This window comes from Rhinatrema bivittatum, chromosome 1 (assembly GCF_901001135.1).
Source record: "Rhinatrema bivittatum chromosome 1, aRhiBiv1.1, whole genome shotgun sequence".
NCBI lineage: Eukaryota > Metazoa > Chordata > Amphibia > Gymnophiona > Rhinatrematidae > Rhinatrema > Rhinatrema bivittatum.
Genome location: NC_042615.1, coordinates 87,406,680 through 87,427,224, shown reverse-complemented (window position 1 = coordinate 87,427,224; position 20,545 = coordinate 87,406,680). Strand labels below are relative to the sequence as shown.

The 20,545-nt window shown below is 43.2% G+C and overlaps 1 protein-coding gene across 5 annotated transcripts in view; it reads left to right on the top strand.

The window, feature by feature from the left end:
* Positions 1 to 534: 534 nt before the first annotated feature.
* The window catches only part of CBR4 (carbonyl reductase 4), an 87,646-nt gene continuing 67,635 nt past the window's right edge, over positions 535 to 20,545 (top strand). The window contains exons 1-3 of one of the 5 annotated variants that reach the window (XM_029573474.1): positions 535 to 553; positions 16,406 to 16,520; positions 17,585 to 17,750. In XM_029573474.1, the coding sequence (XP_029429334.1) occupies positions 17,609 to 17,750 (142 nt within the window). In that variant the 5' untranslated portion in view covers positions 535 to 553; positions 16,406 to 16,520; positions 17,585 to 17,608. Of the gene's footprint in view, positions 554 to 1,040; positions 1,195 to 1,393; positions 1,482 to 8,522; positions 8,572 to 16,405; positions 16,521 to 17,584; positions 17,751 to 20,545 lie in introns of those variants that run through there. The other 4 variants (XM_029573557.1, XM_029573226.1, XM_029573397.1 and 1 more) reach the window with 4 other exon arrangements.

Sequence of the window (20,545 nt, the reverse complement as noted above, 5' to 3'; positions counted from 1 at the left end):
GCTTGGGCTAGTGACAAAGGTGACTCCTCACCCTAGATGGCCTCTCACCCTCTGAATACTATCTCGCTGATGTTCCCTCCACTACCTCCCCTGCACACCATTTCACTGACCCTCCTCCCTCTTCTCCATAACTCTGATCTCCCTCTATCCACTAATTCCCTTGTTTTCTGTCTCCTCCCTCCCCACTCTCTGTCCACCTCCCTCTTCCCATTCCCCTGAGCTCACCTCTCCCAGGGGCTTCTTACCCTCTGCCCACCATTCCCCCATCCATCTTCCCAGCAGGACTACGCCCTCTTTCTTCCCATCTTCTGCTTGCCGTTCCCTTTCTCCAGTTCCAACAGCATGAGCATCCCTAGTTCACCTTTCTCCTGGCTTCCAGACAACAATCAGAGGAGGAGGTGATGGCAGCCATTTCAAGTAGGGTTGCCAACTGGCTCCAGATTTTCAGGACAGGTTGATTCAGTCCTGATTTTACCCCAATGCATGCTGGACTTATTCTGATTTCCCAATTGCATTCCCTAAGAAAAGCAAGACTATAAGTATCTGCATGCAGGTAAGTAAATCCAGAACTGGCTCAGCCAGTTGGCAACCTTAATTCCAAGCAAACTAAGCTGCAGCTGCATGCGGGGCTCCCACATTCGCTTTCTGCGTGGGAGCTCTGATGGCAAGTCGGAGGCACCCATGCAGGCTCCGCCTTCGAACCCCTTCTCTGCCGGTTGGACTTCACATTACAGTGTCCAATTACAGTTCTAGCTGAATTGTTCGGTTCAAACGTGGACAGTAGGTCACCTACTTGCAAAAAAAAAAAAAAATCAACTTTTAAATTCTGTTTAATTTCCCATTCAAAATAATGGAGAATTTATAACTGAAGTTCTAATTTGAAAACTAAAGCTCTCTGTTTTATCTAAAAGGAAACGAACCCTTGCACAAGGCTTTAACTCTCTCTTTGCCTGAGTGGAGACCATCTAAAGTTTTAACTTAAATAACTTAAAAGGAGCTACTGATGATTGCCTCCGCATAAACACCAACTATGCCGGGAACGTTTTTCCCTGCAGAACCCTTAGACTCAGTTCCCCTCAGGACCCTTAGCGACGCAACACCAGTTCCCCTCCGTTGTGTCTTCAGACAGCTGTGCAGCTCTGTATTTCACCGCTTTCAATATTTCCGGGTTCATTGGACCTGGTGCTTCCTCAGGTACAGCAATGCATTTGTGTGTGTGTGTAGCTCTCATCAGCTGCTTGAGCGGTGACCAGATTGCTGCTTTTCTCCCTTTTGGCTGCGGTTGCTAACAGCTGCTCTCTTCCCCGGCTTCCACCCCTTTTCCGACGAGTGGCTGATCTCGGAGGCGGTGCCTCCCTGCACAGCAACAAAAATCAAAACAAAATAAACATGGAGCCGGCCAGGAGAGAGACCTCGGAGGTGGATCATGTCTGATAGTCTCAAGTTGGAAAACCGTGAGATAGGAGGGTGCCAGAGCAGGGGTATGCAAGAATGCATAGGGAGAGACAGAGAAAAGGAGACAATATTTCTGTAAAGAAGTCTTTAGTGACATGACATGGCAAGGCAAATCAAATTGGTGGAGGAGTGATGCCTCATGTTAAAGATAGCATAGAATAAAGCGGTATAAAAGTTCTACAGGAAACAAATTGCATTCTGAAATTCTTATGAATAAAAATTCCAGTTGTGACAGGGAACAATAAAGTGATGGGAGTATACTACTGCTTTCTTAACTAGGATGAACAAACAGACTGTAACATGCTAACAGATATTAGACAGGCTAATAAAATTGACAACACAATAATAATGTGAGGTTTTAATTATCCTAATGATTGGGTAATGTCAGATCAGGACATGCTAGGGAGGTAAAGTTCCTAGATATTATAAATGACTGCTTCATGCAGTAGCTGGTAATGTAATCAAGGAAGTGGGGAATTATTTTAGATCTGTTTCTCAGTGGAACAAGGACCTGTTGCCAGGGCTAAAGGTGGTGGATCTGGTTAGCAATAGTGATTGTAATGCAATTAAATTTGACATAATCACTGGAGGTGGATACTAAGTAAAAATAGTGCGGTAGCATTTACCTTTAAAAAGGGAGACTGAGAAAATGAGAAAATTATTTGAAAAAAAATGAAAAGGGTCAATTGCCAAGGTTAAAAGTTGCTTGAGGCATAGACATTGTTCAAAAATAAACATACACGACAAGATTCCACCCGCTCACTTTCTTTATTTTCTTAGAACTAAACATCCAGTGTATTTACTATTCAAAATGTGTGCACCCCATATATGAAAATATTTTGATACATTGCAAAGCTCATTGAGCAACTAAATCATTGCCACACCCACTTTATTCATAATCATAGGTCCTGTCTGACATACAACACTTCATTTTTTTAGCAAAATTTTATTTAAGGCAATTTAAAAATTACCGCTTTCTTGTTAGTGGTTGTTGATGTTGCTTTCAGTGTATAAATGAGGATTACGTTGACTTCATACATATGGCTCAATGAAACACCCAAATCAGAAATATTTCTATTTCTCAGAGTTGGTATGAAAGGGTAATAGCCATATATACTGATCAACATATAAAAAAGCTAAAGTCCCAGAAATATCCACAGAAATATACATCGTGAATCACGATTTTTTTGTTTCATTAGAAAGACCTCATAGATAGGCACACTTGTCAATGCTAGTTAACAATGGTTATGTATACCACTAGTATAATCATAGGTCTTTTTTTAATGAAATTTTGTATGCTCAGTGTCATAGAGAGAGGAGCGATCTTGAAGGATGTGCATGATGGAAAGATTGAGGCTATTCTTAAGCAAGCCTTTGAGGCGGTGGTGATGACTTTACAGACTGCTACCTGTTGTGCCCTAGTGGTGCGATCTTGTCTGCTTCTCTCTCAGGAGGTTGATGAGTCTGGAGGGAATTCCAGAGTGGTTATGGAACCTGCTGCCACTTTTTTAGCAGACACAGACTGTGATTTCGTTTGTACCTTGGCCAGAAGAGTGGCTTTGGTAATAGTGGCCAGGCGTCAACTCTGGTTGCAAAATTGGTTAGCTGACGCGAGAGTGATATGCACTGGAATTTTGCAGTATTCCTCCAGACGTGTTCATGGTGTCCCTTTGCTACTCCCTGCAGAAGAAGCAGGCAGTGAAATTCACACTTCAAAAGCTCCGCAGGCTAAGGGATGGGGTTCCAGTGCCCACGGCTCAAGAAAATATGGGGCGATATTCCATTTATTTTGTTGTGCCCAAGAAGGCGGGCTCCTTTTGTCCCATTCTGGATCTCAAGAGGGTCAACTGTCTTTTAAAGGTGACTCATTTTCAAATGGAAACCTTATGCTCCGTAATAATGGCGGTGCAGTTGGAATTTCTGACCTCCTGGGATCTGTCAGAGGCTTACCTTCATATTCCCATCCGATTGGAACACTAACGCTTTCTACGCTTTGCGGTGTTGGGGCACCATTGTCAGTTTCAGGTGCTGCCCTTTGGCCTAGCCACCATTCCCAGAACATTTTCCAAGGTTTAGATGGTAGTAGCGGTGGCCTTGCGAAAAGAAGGGGTTCTGGTGCACCCATATTTGGACGAATGGCTGATTCAAGGCAAGTTTCAGGAAGAGAGCCGCTTGGTGACACACAAGGTGATCTCATTATTGCAGGAGTTCAGTTGCATGGTGAACTTGACCAAGAACATTCTTCAGCCATCCCAGTCGTTGGAGTATCTGGGGTCCGGTTCGACAAGGGGAAGTACAGAATTTTCCTACCGGAAGTTCGGATCCAGAAATTGATGTCTCAAGTACGTCAATTGGTGAACACCATACGCCTGATGGTGTGGTCCTACCTATAGGTGCTGAGCTTGATGGGGACTACCCTGGAAGTGGTGCCATGGGCAAGGGCACATATGCATCCTCTTCAGTGCTGTCTACTATCTTGTTGGAACCTGCAGTCTCAGGACTATACGGTTTGGCTCTACTTGCTGGTGGAAATCCTCTCTGACCTGGTTGGTAATCATGACAGATGCGAGTCTCCAAGGTTGGGGAGGCTCACTGGCTGGAGTTAACAGCCCAAGGGTGCTGGAATGCCGAAGAGTCCCGCTGGAACTTCAATTACGTGGAAGCTTGGGCAGTATGGCTGGCATGCTTGCAGTTCAGCCTCAGGCTGCGGGATCAAGCAGTTCGCGTGATGTCGGACATTGTGATGACGGTGGCCTATATCAATCGCCAGGGAGGAACCAAGAGCCAGCAAGGGTTGCAGGAAATAGACCAGCTTATGGAATGGGCAGAAGGTCATCTGCAGATGATCTCAGCCTCTCACATTGCAGGAAAAGAGAATGTAAGAGTGGACTTTCTCAACAAGGAGAGTCTGGACCCAGGAGAGTGGGCGTTGTCAGCCGAGGCTTTTCAGCTGATTGTGGATCACTGGAGCCTTCCATTCCTAGACCTTCACAATGTGAAGGTTCCCCGATTCCTGAGTCACAGGAGAGTTCCGTGGTCCCTGGGAATAGACACTTTTGTACAGGTCTGGCCAGAAGACAGGTTGCTGTATGCCTTTCCTCCGTGGTCCTTGCTGGGCTGGATAATTTGCAAGATTGAAGGCCACAGGGGGCTAGTACTCCTGGTGGTGCCAGACTGGCCCAGGCATCCATGGTATGCAGATTTGCAAAGACTCCTGGTGGAAAGCCCCCTTCGCCTTCCACCGCACATGGATCTGTTATAGGAGGGACCAATTCTTTGCGAGAATCCAACTCAGTTCTGTCTTACAGTTTGGCCCTTGAAAGGGCTCGCCTGTTAAAACGTGGTTATTCCTCTGCAATGATTGCCATCTTACCCCGTGCTCACAGTTCTCCACTTCCTTGGCTTATGTGTGGGTTTGGAGAGTTTTTGAGGCCTGATGTGAGGAGTGGGATGTTTTTCCTCGTTTTTTCAGAATGGGTTGAATAAAGGATTGGCCCTTAATTCCTTGAAGGTGCAGGTTGCGGTTCTTGCCTATTTCAGAGGCCCGGTGAATGGTGTTTCCTTGTTGTCTCATCCTGATGTGGCTCGTTTTTTGAAGAGTGTGAAGCATCTTGGGCCTCCCTTGAGGTTACCGGTTCCATTGTGGAGTCTTAACTTGGTGCTGGATTTTTGGTGGGCCCTACGTGCTGACCACTGCTTAGCCTTTCCTTACGGTTGTTGACTTTGAAGACTGTGTTCCTTTTGCCTATATGTTCTGCGCATCGAATATCTGAGCTGCAGACCTTGACTTGCCAGGAATCGTTCTTTCGGGTGACTCCGGGGGCATTACAGCTGCGTACTGTTCCATCCTTCTTGCCCAAGGTAGTCTCAGACTTTCATTTGAATCAGTCCGTCTCCTTGCCATTCCTGGATAAGGTCAGGGATGCAGAGAAGTGTCGCCTCTTGTGCTTCTTGGATGTCAAGCGACTTGTGGCGTATTTGGAAGTTACTGAACCTTTTCGAAAGATGGATCGCTGTTTGTTCTCCTTGGAGGGAGTAAGCAGGGCACTCCAGCTTCGCAGGTTACCATAACTCATTGGATTAAGGAGGTAGTCGCAGCTGCATATGCGGATGCTGAAAAACCGTTGCCTACTTAGGTTAAGGCTCATTCCACTAGGGCACAGGTAATGTCATGGGCAGAGTTTATTTATTTAAAGGTTTTTTTTATACTGACATTCATAGGGGTACATCAAATTGGTTTCCATGAAACATGAAACACAGCAAACATTGCTTTACAGAAAACTGAAAATTAATGGAACTGGTAACGCTAATGGAAATAACAAAATTACCCAACAATAATTCAATAGTGATACAAATGCATATGTGCAAAATGGGAGGGTGGGTTAGCATGAAATGAAGAGGGGCAGAGGTGAGACGAGGGAAGGGCGGAACTATAAATGAAATTCAAAGAAGAAATTCTATAAAACAGGTATTGTAATGAAGAGATAAAGAGGTGTATATGAATATCAGGAACAAAAAATTGCGAGAATATAGAAAGAGCGGCAAAAATAAAGATGGGGCGAGAAAAACAGGAAAATTAGAGTATATTTAATACAGGTACTATTAAAAGATACTAAGTAGAAGCAAGTATGGGAGAGGGTCAGGAGAAGTCTTGTCTGAAAAGCCAAGTTTTAAGTTTTTGTTTGAATTTTTTTGGGCAGGACTCTTGATGAAGGGCAGGGGTATAGCGTTCCAGATTGTAGGCCCTGCAATGGAAAGGGCATGCTCTTTAGTTGTAGTGAGGTGTGTAGACTTAGTGGGTGGTGTACGTAAGGTAGTGGAGTATTGAGATCTAGTTGGTCTGTTGGGATTGTGAAAGTATAGGGAGTCGTTGAGCCAGTGCATGTTGTGTGTATGTAGGGTTTTGTGTATAATAGATTATGTTTTGTAACAAATTTGTGCGGCAATGGGGAGCCAGTGTAATTCTTTGAGAATGGGGGTGTTATGTTCATTTCTTCGCGTGTTAGTGAGAATGCGTGCTGCAGCATTTTGAAGCATTTGGAGAGGGAGGATGGTGTTTTTGGGGAGGCCCAGGAGGAGGGCGTTGCAGTAGTCGATTTTTGTGAGGATTAATGATTGCAGTACAGTGCGAAAGTCACTAAAATGTAGAAGGGGTTTTAATTTTTTTTTAGAGTGTGTAATTTGAAATAGCAATCTTTTATCGTGGTGTTGATGAACTTTTTTAGTTCAGTTGATTATCAATGATGACTCCAAGATCTCTTACATATTGTGACAATGTGATTGTAGGGTGAGGGGTTGGGAGGTGGAGTTATGATTACAGGGGGGGGGGAGGGAAATGATCATGATTTCGGTTTTATCTGTGTTGAGGGCCAAGTTAATGCTAGTGAGAAGGGTGTTGATGGCTGCGAGGGCGGATTCCCAGGTTTTGAGGGCTTTGTGTAGTGAGTCTGTAATGGGGATGACTATTTGAACGTCATCCACATAAATGTAGTGCTTAAGACCCAGTTCGGAGAGGAGGTGGCATAGAGGTAATATGTAAATGTTAAAGAGGGTGGAGGATAGTGCGGAGCCTTGGGGAACACCGTGGGCTAGGTGGTGTGCTTGGGATTCCATGTTGCCAATATTGACTTTGTATTGCCTATTTTTGAGGTAGGATTCGAACCAGCAGAGAGGAGTATCAGAGATGCCAGTTTCCCTAGGCGAGTGAGGAGAATGTTATGGCTTATAGTGTTGAATGCAGAGGAGATATCGAGCATAGCAAGTATGTATGAGTATCCTTTATCCAACCCTGTGAGGAGGGAGTCAGTGAGCGAAATTAGGAGGTTTTCAGTACTGAGGTGCCTATGGAAGCCGAATTGAGATGGTGATAGTATATTATGTTTTTCCAGGTATTAAGTAAATTGAGTGTTTTCTGCTTTTTCCAGGATTTTTGCTAGGAAAGGTAGATTGGAGATTGGGCGATAGTTGGATAGCTCTTTGGGGTTGTTTAGGTTTCTTAAGGATTGGTTTAATAATGGCTTGTTTAAAAAGTGTGGGGACTTCACCAAGTGTAATGGAGAAGTTGAAAATGTTGGCAAGGGGTTGTGCTATTATATTGGGGATGGTTAAGAGGGCTTTGGAGGGAATGGTGTTAGATGGGTGTGAGGCGGGTTTTATTTTCTTGAGGATGGATTCAATTTCTGTGGAAGCGATGGTCTCAAAGGCGTTGAATGTGTCATTAGAGGAATGAGGGAGGGCTATAGTGCAGTGGGGGGTAGTGGGGAAACGTGTCATAATTTTGGAAATTTTGTCATGGAAAAATTGTGCCAAATCATCACATTTAACTTTGGTGTCTTCATCATGAAGGGGCATGGGGGAGGTTTTGGTTAAATCAGAGATGTAAGAAAAAAGGGCATTAGAATTGAATTTGAGGTTGTGGATTTGCTTGGTTTTAGGAATCTTCTCACGGTAATTATTAGTTTGTTGTTTCCTGTCAATATCTGCCAAGCTGCAACGTGTTTCTCCTTACACACTTTTTCCAGGTTTTATCATCTGGATGTGCAGGCCCGGGATGATGCAGCCTTTGCATGTGCGGTGTTGACTGGACCACAGACTGCCTCCCACCCTGTTCAGGAATAGCTTTGGTATATCCCACTGGCCCTAAGTCCATCTGTCTATACGCTAGGAAATGGAGAAATTATTTACCTGATAATTTTGTTTTCTTTAATGTAGACAAATGGACTCAGCTTCCTGCCCTCAGCTGCTGCATGATTGTGTCAATAGTCCTCCTGTGGGACTCTTGGTCCCAAGGGATTACTGGTAAGCGTTCATCCAGTCCCTAGCTTGGGGTATTTAGAATCTTTTGTGAGTTCAGTGTTTATGGTTGGTTGAGTACAGTTCTGGTTACCTGTTTCTAATCAAGTTTTAGTCTATCCACAGTTGCTTTTGAAGAGAATACTGGCAGGCTGGAGTCCCTGCAGGGCTATATATACTTTGACGTCAGCTTGCTCCGTCTCCATCTGCTGGCAGGGTAGCATAAACCCACTGGTCCTGAGTCCATCTGTCTACACTAAGGAAAATGAAAGTGTCAGGTAATTAATTTCTCCATTAATGGGGAGGAAAAAGAAGCAATTAAAGGTAATCTTTCAAAAATTGTGAAGCAAAACTAAATAAGGAAAATAGGGCAGAGCATATGCACTGGCAAGATGGATGTAAAACAATAATGAGGCAGGCCAAGAAAGAATTTGAAACAAAGCTTGCCATAGAGGTAAAAACCAATAATAAAAACCTTTTCAAGTAAATTTGAGGCAAAAAGCGTAAAAGGGAATCAGTTGGACCTCTAGATAACCAAGGGATAAAAGGAATGCTTAAGGAGGACAATGAAATAGCAGAAAGACTAAATTTATTCTTTGCTTCAGTCTTTACTGAGGAAGATTTTGGGGACATACCCACACCAGAAACATTATTTGTTGGAGATGATTCTGAGTAATTAAAGTAAATCAGTCACAATCACAACTGCATGATGTAATAGGTCAAATTGACTAACTCAAGGGTAACAAATCATCAGGACCGGATGGTATTCATCCCAGCATTTTGAAAGAACTCATATATGAAATTGTAGATGTGTTACTTATAATCTGCAACTTATCATTTAAAAAGCCACAGTACCTGAAGACTGGAGAGAAACCAATGTAACGCTGCTTTTTAGAAAAGACCCCAAGAGTTATACGGGAAACTATAGACCAGTGATCTTGATGTTAGTGGCAGGCAAAAGCATAATTACTGGCCACAGTGTTTTTGAAAGGTTTTTGATACCCTTGCATATTTTTCATATTCTGGTTTCTATAAACATTACAAATCAAAATGCATAAAAGTAGGCATTTGTTTCCCTGATCATATGTTAAACTTTCACCAGGGACGGACAAACTAAGGCCTGTGATCCAAAACTGATCCGTTTGGGCTTTTTTTGGGCTTATTTCTAACCTTAGTCGCATGATCTATGGCCTGCTGCCACTCTGCCCAACATCATCATCAAAGACCTCACCTGACAGCGCATCTTCAGGCCTTCTTGATGATGCTGGCAAAATGCTGTAGCGAGGCCATGGCATGTCATCACAACCAAGCTAGAGTCCGTTGATCTGACATCGTGAAGGTCTGCGAGATGGGAGAAGAAGATGATAGTGGCGGCCAGTGTTTCTTCTCAGCTCCAGCAGCCTCCTGTGCAGTTCGACACCTCTGTAACGAAGGGACCTGTCGGGCAGGGATGGCCATTTGAGTAGATTTACTATCTTCTTATTGAGCCACTGCATTGTTGCTTTTGCCTTGTACTTAGGATCATTGTGCTGCTGAAAAGTGAATCTTTTTCTTAGTCCCAGCTCAGTGGCAGACTGGAACAGGTTTTCCTGCAGGATCCGCTTGTACTTTGCACCATCCATGTTTCCCTTGATCTTCACAAGCTTCCCTGTCCCCGTTGCTGCAAAGCATCCCCAACAACATAATGCTGCCACCACCACCATGCTTTACTGTAGGGATGGTATTAAGCAGGAAGATATCTGCGCTTGTTTTATGCCTCACATATCGCTTTACTACTTTGAGCAAAAAGTTCCACTTCGGTCTCAGACCACCAAATCTTTCACCACATGTGTGCAGTGTCCTCTAAAAGGGTAATTTTAAAAGGAGTTACATGTGTAAATGTAAGATACTATCATAGCAATTTAAAAAAACCATTTATGCATGTAAAATGCACTTACATGTGAATAAGCTATGGACAATTCAATGGCATATATTGCAGCAATTTTCAAAAGCCCACGTACATAGGCAAAGTGCATTTACATGTGTATAACCCAATTTTTGGAAACTTTATTTATTGCATTTTTCATCGTTTCAAACATCACAAACATTGAACATTAGACTTCCAAAAACTTTCCTTCCCCCCTCCTTCCCCCCTAAAAAACCCTCCCCTCCCCCCAACCTATAAAAATAGAACCCCAAAAGCCAAAACCCACCCATAAATCCTGATAACTGTTAAATCCCAACAGTATAGCAGTGCTGGTGAAACATCCTAGCAGCTCGCCTGTAACATTCATAGCCTCCCATAGTGAACCTTAGTCATGCGTTTGGGGGTTGACCCTATGCCATGGGTCTCTGTAGATGCCCACACGAGGGGCTAGATAACTTGTAAAAGCCGCCCATATTTGCTTTGTCTGTACAGACCTCTTTGGTGTCTCCGGTGTAAGGATAGCATGCTCCAAAGAGCATAACCGTACCAGTTTTTGAAACCAATGCTCGTAACTAGGGGGTCCATTTGCTAGCTAATTAGCTAGTATAATTTGTTTCCCCACTGTGCCCGCCTTCAATAGAAATAAGCGCTCAGGTGTAGATAGTTCAAGGTGTGGTGAGTCTTCCACCCCAAAAAACCATAAATTTGGGTTCAGTGTTAAAGTCTTTTTCAAAAAGACCGAACTTGCTTGACACACCTGTCTCCAGAATTGGGATATTATTGTGCACTCCCAAAAACAGTGGAAAAAATTACTGTCCTGGCTTGCACATTTCGGGCAGGAAGGTGTTTGCATAATTTGCATTTGATAAGCCCGTTTCGGGGTAATGTAGCTCAACCTGAGAAATCTGTACTGTGTTTCTTGTAATAGCACATGTTCTGATATCCCCGGCACATCACCAAAACATTTTACAAATTCCGCCAATGTTAAGGAAAAAAGGGGCCAAGTTTGCCATTTCGCGTAAAGTGGAGCTAAAGACGTTTCCTCTGAGTACCCCGTTATCTCCTTATAAAAATAAGAAACTGTAACTTTGCTGCCTTTCCCCACTTGGATAACTTCCCTTAATTTCTGTGCGGCTGGAGTATCTGCTAACAGATGTTTCTCGGACCTGATGAAGTGTGTAATTTGACCATAGGCCTAGAGGTCCTCGTCTGGTAGGGCATATTGCTGTTTAAGGGTCTGGAAGGGGAGTACCGCCCCAGTCAGGCTGTCATACAGATCGAAAATATATATCAGCCCTGTTTTGTTCCATCGTTTAAACACCCCCTCACCCCTCCCCGGGGGGAAAAGGTCGTGCCCAGTTATGGTTATAAGTGAATTGAGGTGGTTTGGTATACATCCCAGCCTACACAGCAATTGCCAAGCTTTCCGACAAGTACCCAGAAGAAGATGTGTTTTAATATGCTGGGGAATCCTCGAGTGTGAGATATATAATAAAGGGTTAAGTGACTGCACTCCGTACCACTCTAACAGTAACGCATAGGGGGAAGTTGAAGATAACCCAAAAAGCCAATCCCTGATATGTCTTAAACTACAAGCTAAATTATAGAGTTCTAAATTCGGGCAACCTAGCCCCCCTCGGTCCCTGGAACTCATAAGGACTGGTAATGTTATTCTAGCTCGCTTACCCTTCCATAAAAAAAGACGTAAAGCTTGCTGGATACTATGTTGGTCTCTTTTGGAGATCCAAATCGGAGCTAGTTGTAGGATATACAACCACTTGGGCAGTAGGATCATCTTGAAAAGATGTATGCGACACCGTCAGTGATAGGGGGAGGGGTGTCCACCTTATCAAGGTGGCCTTAGTCAACTCGAGTAGGGGCTGCACATTCACTGAGTAGAAATGTGATATCTTTTGGGGAATACGTAGACCCAGGTATGTCAAGCTATCCGTGGCCCATTGAAGAGGGAAAACCGATTGCCACTCGGGGCAAAGTGCTCCCGTAACATCTATGGCCTCCGATTTTATATAATTTATTTTAAGACCTGCAAAATCACTATATTGATCCATGAGTGTAAGCACCATTGGGAGAGATATTGAGGGCTGCGTGAGAAAGACTAGTAAATCGTCCGCGAAAGCTGCTATTTTAAATATGTGGTTTGGTCCCCCAAAACCCTTCACTCTCCTGCTTTCATCTATTTTCCGCAAAAGAGGGTCAAGTGATAAGATGTATAACAAAGGGGATAGGGGCATCCCTGGCGTACTCCCCGCTGGATGGTTATTTCATCCGATAGACAACCGTTCGCCAGAATACGTGATGTTGGGTTGGCATATAGCAAGGATATATACCGCAGGAAATCGCCCTGAATGCCAAATCTTTGTAATACAGAGAAGAGATAGGGCCATGCTACCCGGTCGAAGGCCTTCTCCGAGTCAAATCCAATCATAAGTGCTGGAATATCCTGATTCTGGCAGATTGTCATGGCTGTAAGGAGTTTAATGATGTTCGTGTTCGGCTTTCGGCCTCTGACAAATCCAGCCTGGTGCGATGATATCAAATTAGGGAGAATCACTTTTAATCTCTCGGCCAGTACTTTGGCTAAGATTTTTAAATCGCAATTAAGTAGCGATATAGGCCTGTACGATGATGGGCACGTTAGATCTTTCCCCGGTTTAGGGAGAACAGTAATGTGGGCTTCATTAAAGGATGGGGGGAAATTTGCTTGTATAAGTCCCTCTGTGAAATAGTTCGTCAGAGGTGTACTGATATATGATGATAGAATTTTGTAGAAGTCGAAGGAAAAGCCATCTGGACCCGGGGATTTTCCTGACTGGGCGGCTGAGATAATCTGTGTAATTTCAAAGGTTTGAAGCGGGCGGTTCAGGAATGTATAACCCAATTTTAAGCATGTGAATGTTTATAAAAATTACCCCATGTGGTTTTTTTTTTTGGAAATGGTATGCGGCACATCAGATGGCTTTTCCTCAGCAATGGCTTTTTTCTTTCCGCCTCCCCATTCAGACTATATTTGTGGAGCAATCTTGAAATTGCTGAACAGTCAACATTTTCCCCAGTCTCAGCCAGAGACCTCTGTAGTTCTTTTGAAGTAATCTTAGGTATCACAGTGATGTTCCGCAGCAGTTTCTTTAACCCACTGTCTTTGGAGGGATGGTCACGGCGGTGGTGCCAAACTGTTTCCACTTTACAATGATAGACCTGACAGTGATCCAAGGAAACTGACATTTTCTTACAACCTTTCCCAGTCTGTACCTTTGAATAATGTTTCCCAGAGTTCTTTTAGCAGCTCCAGGTACAGCATGACCTTGCTTCAAATTCACTTCATACAACAGAAACCTCTTGATTTTCATCCAGAAGCATTGAATCAGCTCAGCAGCTGTGTTTGGACACAGAAGGGTTCTGTTTACTTTTATTATGGGCCTGGTTATGGCAGTTTTTTGAATCGGAGCTAATTTGGGTTTGTGAAGACATGAAATTTTGGGGTTTTATTCTGTATTTGTTCTTTCAAGATGCAGGTGTAGAGTGTTAATAATTTTGTGTCATCTGTAAATTTGATCATTTCACTTGTTGCTCCCTTTTTCAGGTTAGTATTAATGAATATGGTAAACAGCACTGATCCCAGTATGGATCCATGGGGCACTCCATTATTGATCTTGGAAAATTGACAGTTTAGTCCTACTCTCTGTTTCCTGTCTTTTATCCAGTTACCGATCCACAATAGGACACTGCCTGCTATCCCATGCCTTTTGAAAATCCAAACATACTATATCAAATGGCTCACATTTATCCATGTGTTTATTTACAGCTTCATAATAGATTGGTAAAGCAAGACTTCTCTTTAATAAAACCATGTTTATTCTTCTTCATAAAGCTATGTTTAATTATCTACAGTGCCTTCTAAAAGCCTTTACATCCTTATACATTGTTCACATTCTGCTGTCTAAAAAATACAAATCAAAATGTATTAAAGAAGGAGTTGGTTCACTGATCTACAGGACATAATTATTAAAACAGCAGCAGATTGTGAAGAGCAAGCACCTTGCAAGACTCGGAGGCTGGGCATCTAATGGCAGATGAAATTGAATGTGGACGAGTGCAAATTGATGCACAGGGAAAAAAAATCCAAACTACAGATACTCGGTGCTGGGAGTCACCACCTAGGAAAGGATCTTGGAGTCCTTGTGGACAGTACTTTGAAATCCTCAGCACATTGTAAGGCAGCAGTTCAAAAGCAAATAGAATGTTAGGAAATGGACAGGGATGGAGTAGAGAATATAAAATATCATAATATCTTCGTAGTGATCACTGGTGTGACCACATCTTGAGTTCTCTGTGCAATTCTGGTCTCCCAATTTAAAAAAATAGACAGTGGAACTAGAGAAAGGTGACCAAAATGATAAAAAACAATGGAATGGCTCCATTATGAAGAAAGGCTAAATAGGTTAAGTGCTCTTTAACTTGGAAAAGAGAAGACTGAGGGGATATGATGGAAGTTTATAAAATCATGAGTGGGGTGGAATGAGTAAATAAAGAATGGCTATTTACCCTTTCCAATAATACTAAAACAAGGGAACACTCCACGTAGCTAACAACCAGCAGACTTAAATCGTAGAAAGTATTTTTTCACCCAACGCACAATCAAGCTCTGGAATTGGTTTCTAGAGGACTTGTTCAAGGTGACTAGCATAGTGGTGTTTAAAAGAGATTTGGACAAATTCCATAAACAATTGTTATCCAGATAGACTTGGGAAAGCCATTGTTTACCCATGGAAGTGAGCAACAAGAATCAGATCTACTTTCTGGGACCTTCTGGGTACTTTTGACCTGAATGGGCCACTGTAGGAGATAGGATCCTGGGCTTGATGGACCTTGATCTGACCCATCATTGCATATTTTATGTTTTAATGTTACTATGTAGCTCCCGGCTGCCATCTATGTATTTGAAACATACAAATCTATATGCCAAAGTGGATAAGGCAGGTTGAGGGAGAATCTTGTATTTTCAAATCTACATATTCATTCATCTATCTATCAATATAGAGCCCTGCCAATGGAGTCCATCTGCTGGTGACCGCTGCATTGTGGTGCCGTTGTTCTGCAAGCAGTTATGGGGCACAGTAAGCACTCATTTTGATCAAGCGCGCTACGATCCTGTTTAGCAACCAGGACTGTGAGCCACCCATCTGGAAAGCAGTAAAGCCTGTGCAGAGCGGATCACCAGTTCACTGCAGACCCCTCATCCAGCTTGTAAAGAAGACTGCTCAGAGCCACTGTAGTGCTGCATGCACTGAGGAGCACAGGGGGTGTGCAGCAAGTGCCGGACATTTCACCCTCCTTGCAAACATGACTGCTGACAGTTGTTGAAAAACCACAAGTTAAACAATGTGACCCGAAACTAACTAAATATAAATACCAATCTAAGGTGAAGTCTAAAAGGGTATCTAATTTAATTAAATTTCTGATTTATATTCTGTCTTTTAGTGACTGTTCAGCCACTTCAAAGCAGGTTATGTTCAGGTACAGTAGGTATTTCCCTGTTTCCCATGGACTCATAAAGGGATAAAGCCTTAGTAAAAGAGACCATTAGGGCCGGATTTACTAAGCATTTTTCCCATAGACCCAGTATGGGAGAAAAGCCTTAATAAATTTGTACCTTAGGCAATGGAGGATGAAGTGACTTACCCAAGGTCTCAAGGTGTGGTAGCTGGATTTGAACTCTGATTTCCCTGGTTTGCTACTCCTCCACTCAGCGAGTGAATAGGTAATAATGCATGACTTGATGGAGTGTCAGTTTAGTCAGGCCTTTTAGTCACAGGCCTGGGATGGATTGTGAAGTTCAAGGTCAACAGCCAAACTCCTTCAGCACCCAGAATGTATCTTAAAATTCTTTTAATGTACACCCTGTCAGGTTATTCCCTGTTTAGTCACAAAGAGATTTAAACACACAGAGTTCCCTCTAGCTATTTTATTACACGTACCAAATATTTAGGAGTTTGCAAAGAACTTTATAAACTGTGTTTTAAAATAAGCTTGGCGTCCTTTCTATGACACTTAATGATGTTGGTCAATGCAGTAGAATCCCGCTGAAGAACCAGTGGCTACATGCAGGCTGTAAACATATACTGTAGTGCAGGGACAGGCATACCGCACATCCCTACCCACACATACTTTAAATAAATAAATGAATGATGTATTACCTTAATACTCCATTTCTGTCTCTTTCTCATGACCCAGGATTTTCAAGCGCAAATCCACATTTTTGGCACTGCTCGCCAGCAAGAAGGATGTGGCAGAGGTTTGAATTCAGATTTGAACGCCTTGGATAATGGTTATACTGGTTCAATAAAAGGTACGGCAACATGCAAAGAATCCAGTTTTCACTAAGACCAACACAGCTAAAACAATTAAGGGAATATTTTAAAAAGGCCGCGTGCATAAAATCCGGCCTTTATGCGCGTGGCCGGGCCTTGTGCGTGCCGAGCCTATTTTAAAATGGCCTGGCCAAGCGCGGAAAGGCCGGTGTGCGCATAAGGGCAGGCTGGGGGTCGTGTTCTGGGCAGGATGGGACAGCGCCATTGTTCGCTGTCCCGAAGACCTGGCTCCTGGCGTGCGCAACTTACTTCAGCTCGGGAGCTGCTGAAACAAGGTAAAAAAAAAAAATCTTGCAGTTAGGGGGTGGGGAGGAGAGGGGAAGAGTAGGGAAGGTGAGGTAGGGGGGTAGGGAAGGCCGTAATGGGTCGCCGCGCAAGGTTTGCAAAAATCTAGCCCCCCTCTTGTGCGCACCGCGTGCACATGCATGTGCACCAATGATTTTATAACATGCGTGAGCTGGCACGCGAATCTTCTAAAATCAGCATGTCCATGTGTGCGCGCCGGGAAGCGTGCACACATGGATGTGCGTGTGCAGCTTTTAAAATCTACCCCTTATTGAATTAAATGGGAAGAAACAATGGAAAGAGAACAAAATTTGGAAACATGCATTAGTTCGGAAACTGATTTTACTTTTTTTTTTTTTTTGTTGTTTTTAAAGGAAAATGTTTAATCATTGAGTTTCAGTAAACATGACTTTGTTAATACAACTGCATGCAAATGTGCTGCAGAATTGCCACAGAATCTCCAAAATTGTGCCAGGGAATCTTCAAATCTTTGCTGCAGAATCTACCCTTTAGGTTCTGTAGGAAGTCGGGACCTTGATATTGTTAGATTTTATTCTAGTAATAGTATACAGTTGCATATAGTTACAGATGTCCTTTCTCCAAACTCTTTCCTATATATTTTTAGTCATTTGTGTGTGTGCTTGTGTTTGAATAGATGGAAAAAGAATGATCATGAATGAATGAAAATTAGACCACATTGCTTTAATACACAGCACATTTTGATGATACTTATTGTATTTATTTGTTCGTTTTAAAGACATATGCTGTTTGTTCTGTGAAGATGAACAAAGTATGTGCCATTTTCGGAGGATCCAGAGGAATTGGAAAGGCTGTTGCCCAGTTACTTGCACAAAAAGGTTACCATCTGGCTATTATTGCTAGGAACCTGGATGCTGCCAAAGCTACAGCGAGTCAGCTCGGGGGTGAGTACATTAAATTGAATTTACTATAGGGTTTATAGTCTGCCTTTTTACAGCAGGCTACTTCAAAGCAGAGCACAAACATAAGATAAATATGTACAGTCTTACACGCTAAAGTGTCACAATACATCATTGTGAACTCCATAACCCTCTGTTCTTAGCACTACTTCATGCTGTTCACGTTTACATCATGCATAAAATATATACAATTACATCAACTCAAAATACCATATTTCAGTAAATCATTATGAAGTCTCTGACTCTTCCTTAACTCCTTTACATGAACCCTATTGAGGATGCATGGGACATGTCATTGATATTATCTGTTTCTGATACAGAACCATGTATTTGGAAAGAGTATATGTTCCCCAGTTACACAAGGCTTCTGTTTCCATGCCTGGGTGAAGAATATCCCTTTAGATGCATCCCTTTTATCTATCATCCTTGATTGTCTACATCCTCTGCCCTACCTAAATTTGGAGGAGTTGGCAATGATGTTTCCTCCAACCTTTTAGTCATGGCTAAATTGAACTGGTACAACTGACCAACAAAATGTAATGAGCTGAATTCACAAAAATATAAGAAGGGGAGACCCCATAAATTGTGGAATTCTACCTTCACCTTGCAGGTATGGGGGGGGCCACGTTCACCTCTCAGTGGATGTTCTCATTGATCCCCTCCTCCATAATAATATTTTAAATATTTTGATGCTCGTGTCAACCACATGTGGAGAAAATAGATTTTGTGCAATATTCAATTATTATGTTGTAAACTGCCTTCTGCAAACCTTGGTTTGGAATGGCGGTCTAGAAGCTGAACTACCTAACTAAATATTAGTGCATAAAGAAGAAAGTCATTAAGGCAACCAGTTGAAAAAAAAACAGTTCATGTCATACGATTCCCTCTTTGGGAAAACCAGAAGATAATGAAACAGCTTTGGAAGTTCACAAGTGACTGCATCCAAGAGTTGTGAAAGAAGTCAGAAGAAATGTAGATCTGATGTGGCCAGCATTTCGTACCTGAGTCGCATCAGGGATATTCTTCTAAGATTGCAAAAAGAAAAATAACATGGTCTTTTATGTGACGAAGCATCTATAAAACAAAACAAAATTAAATGTCACAGGTTACAACATCAGAGAAAATATGTTCATAGATGGAAACCCTGAAAGAAGGATTGTACAGACAACGTGAGACTATGGTACTGCAATTTGGTTAAATAACTGCCTAACTGCCGTTGCATCATAGCTATTAACAAACTAGCCTTGAATAGTGAAAACAATACATTTTGAACATAGGCTGTTGAGAATCTGTTTGCAGGTATCAGTAAACAAAAAGATAAATATCTAGCCCAAAATGGGTAGATCAAGAATTTGGGAGTGATCTTGGATGCTTCTTTTGGCCTGGAGATCCACATATCTAGAGTGGTGAACAGAGCGTACTTGGTGTTGCACTCTGTTGAACATTTACATCTTCTGTTGACCTCTCAGGCATTAAATTTGTCATGTATTCATTTGTTACATCATAGATTGACTGTTGTAATGCCCTTTATGTGAGTCTTCAGGCCAGGAATATTCATAGTCTCCAGATGCTGCAAAATATCGCAGCCAGGTTGTTGACTGGTACCCTCTGTTATACTAATATAACTCCTCAGTTTACCTAGCTACATTGGCTGCCAGTTAAGGAAAGGACACATTTTTAGCTTCAGATTCTAGCTTTTCATGTTTTAGCAGAAAAATTGGAGTGGCACATGCCTGTCCACAAACTATACTCCAGCCAGAGTACTCGTTTAATATTTCCTCTTCAACGGAAGATGTCTGGTACATTGCAGACCCTGGGCTGTTTTGATAATGGCTCCATATCTATAGAACAACATGCCACTAGATATTCGGACAGAAAAATTATCTTGCCTTCTGAAAGAAGATTAAGATGTGGCTCTTCCCAGACTGAGGGACAGTAGAGGTTCTCCTGAAAGGGAACAGGAGTTAACTGCCCCCAGGGGGAGAGCATTGGAGGAGACAGAGGCAGAGTTAAGTTTCACCACTGGAAGCCCGAGGTCCCCCCGGGAGGAGCCCGTAGGGACCCGGGCTGCTTGGACTTAAGTGGGCCTCGCAGGGTCTCCTGAAAGATGAAAGTCCGGCGTGCCCACGGGGACGGGGGGAGCGCGATAGAGTTCAAAGTTGGAGACTGGTTGGAGCAAGGAGAACCAGAACAGAGTTGGTGATGACAAGGCAAGGAACAGAGCCAGAATCTGGAGACAAGGTCAGGCAGGCAAAGGTCAAGATCCAGAGGTCAGTCCGAGGAATGGTCAACGAAACAGGGGTCAGATACCAGAGGTCAGACGAGGTCGAAGGCAGGCTGAAGTCTTGAGGCAGGTCAGGAACAAGCTGAGGTCACTGAGGCAGGCGGCAGACAGGCAGGTCAGGAGCAAGCTGAGGTCGTTGAGGCAGGCAGGCAGGCAAGTCAGGAGCAAGCTGAGGTCAGTACCAGTAAGACAGTCCGAGGGTACTACCTGGGTGACAGACAGACGAATACAGAAATGGCAGGACACAGGAACTAGGATGCAGGAACGAATCAGGAACAGGACTGGAACAGAAGGATCCTGGAATGAGACTAGGAACAGGCAGAGCAGGAACAAATGCAGAGGAAATCTTGGAACAAACCGACCCGATTGCCAAGGCAAGGAAGCATAGGCAGGAACTTCCTTATATTAAGGGATCAATCAGGGCGTGCCACGGAGCTAAGACCCACCTTTGGTCCTACATGAGTCCAGGTGGTCCACGCACGCGTAGGGGCGTGGC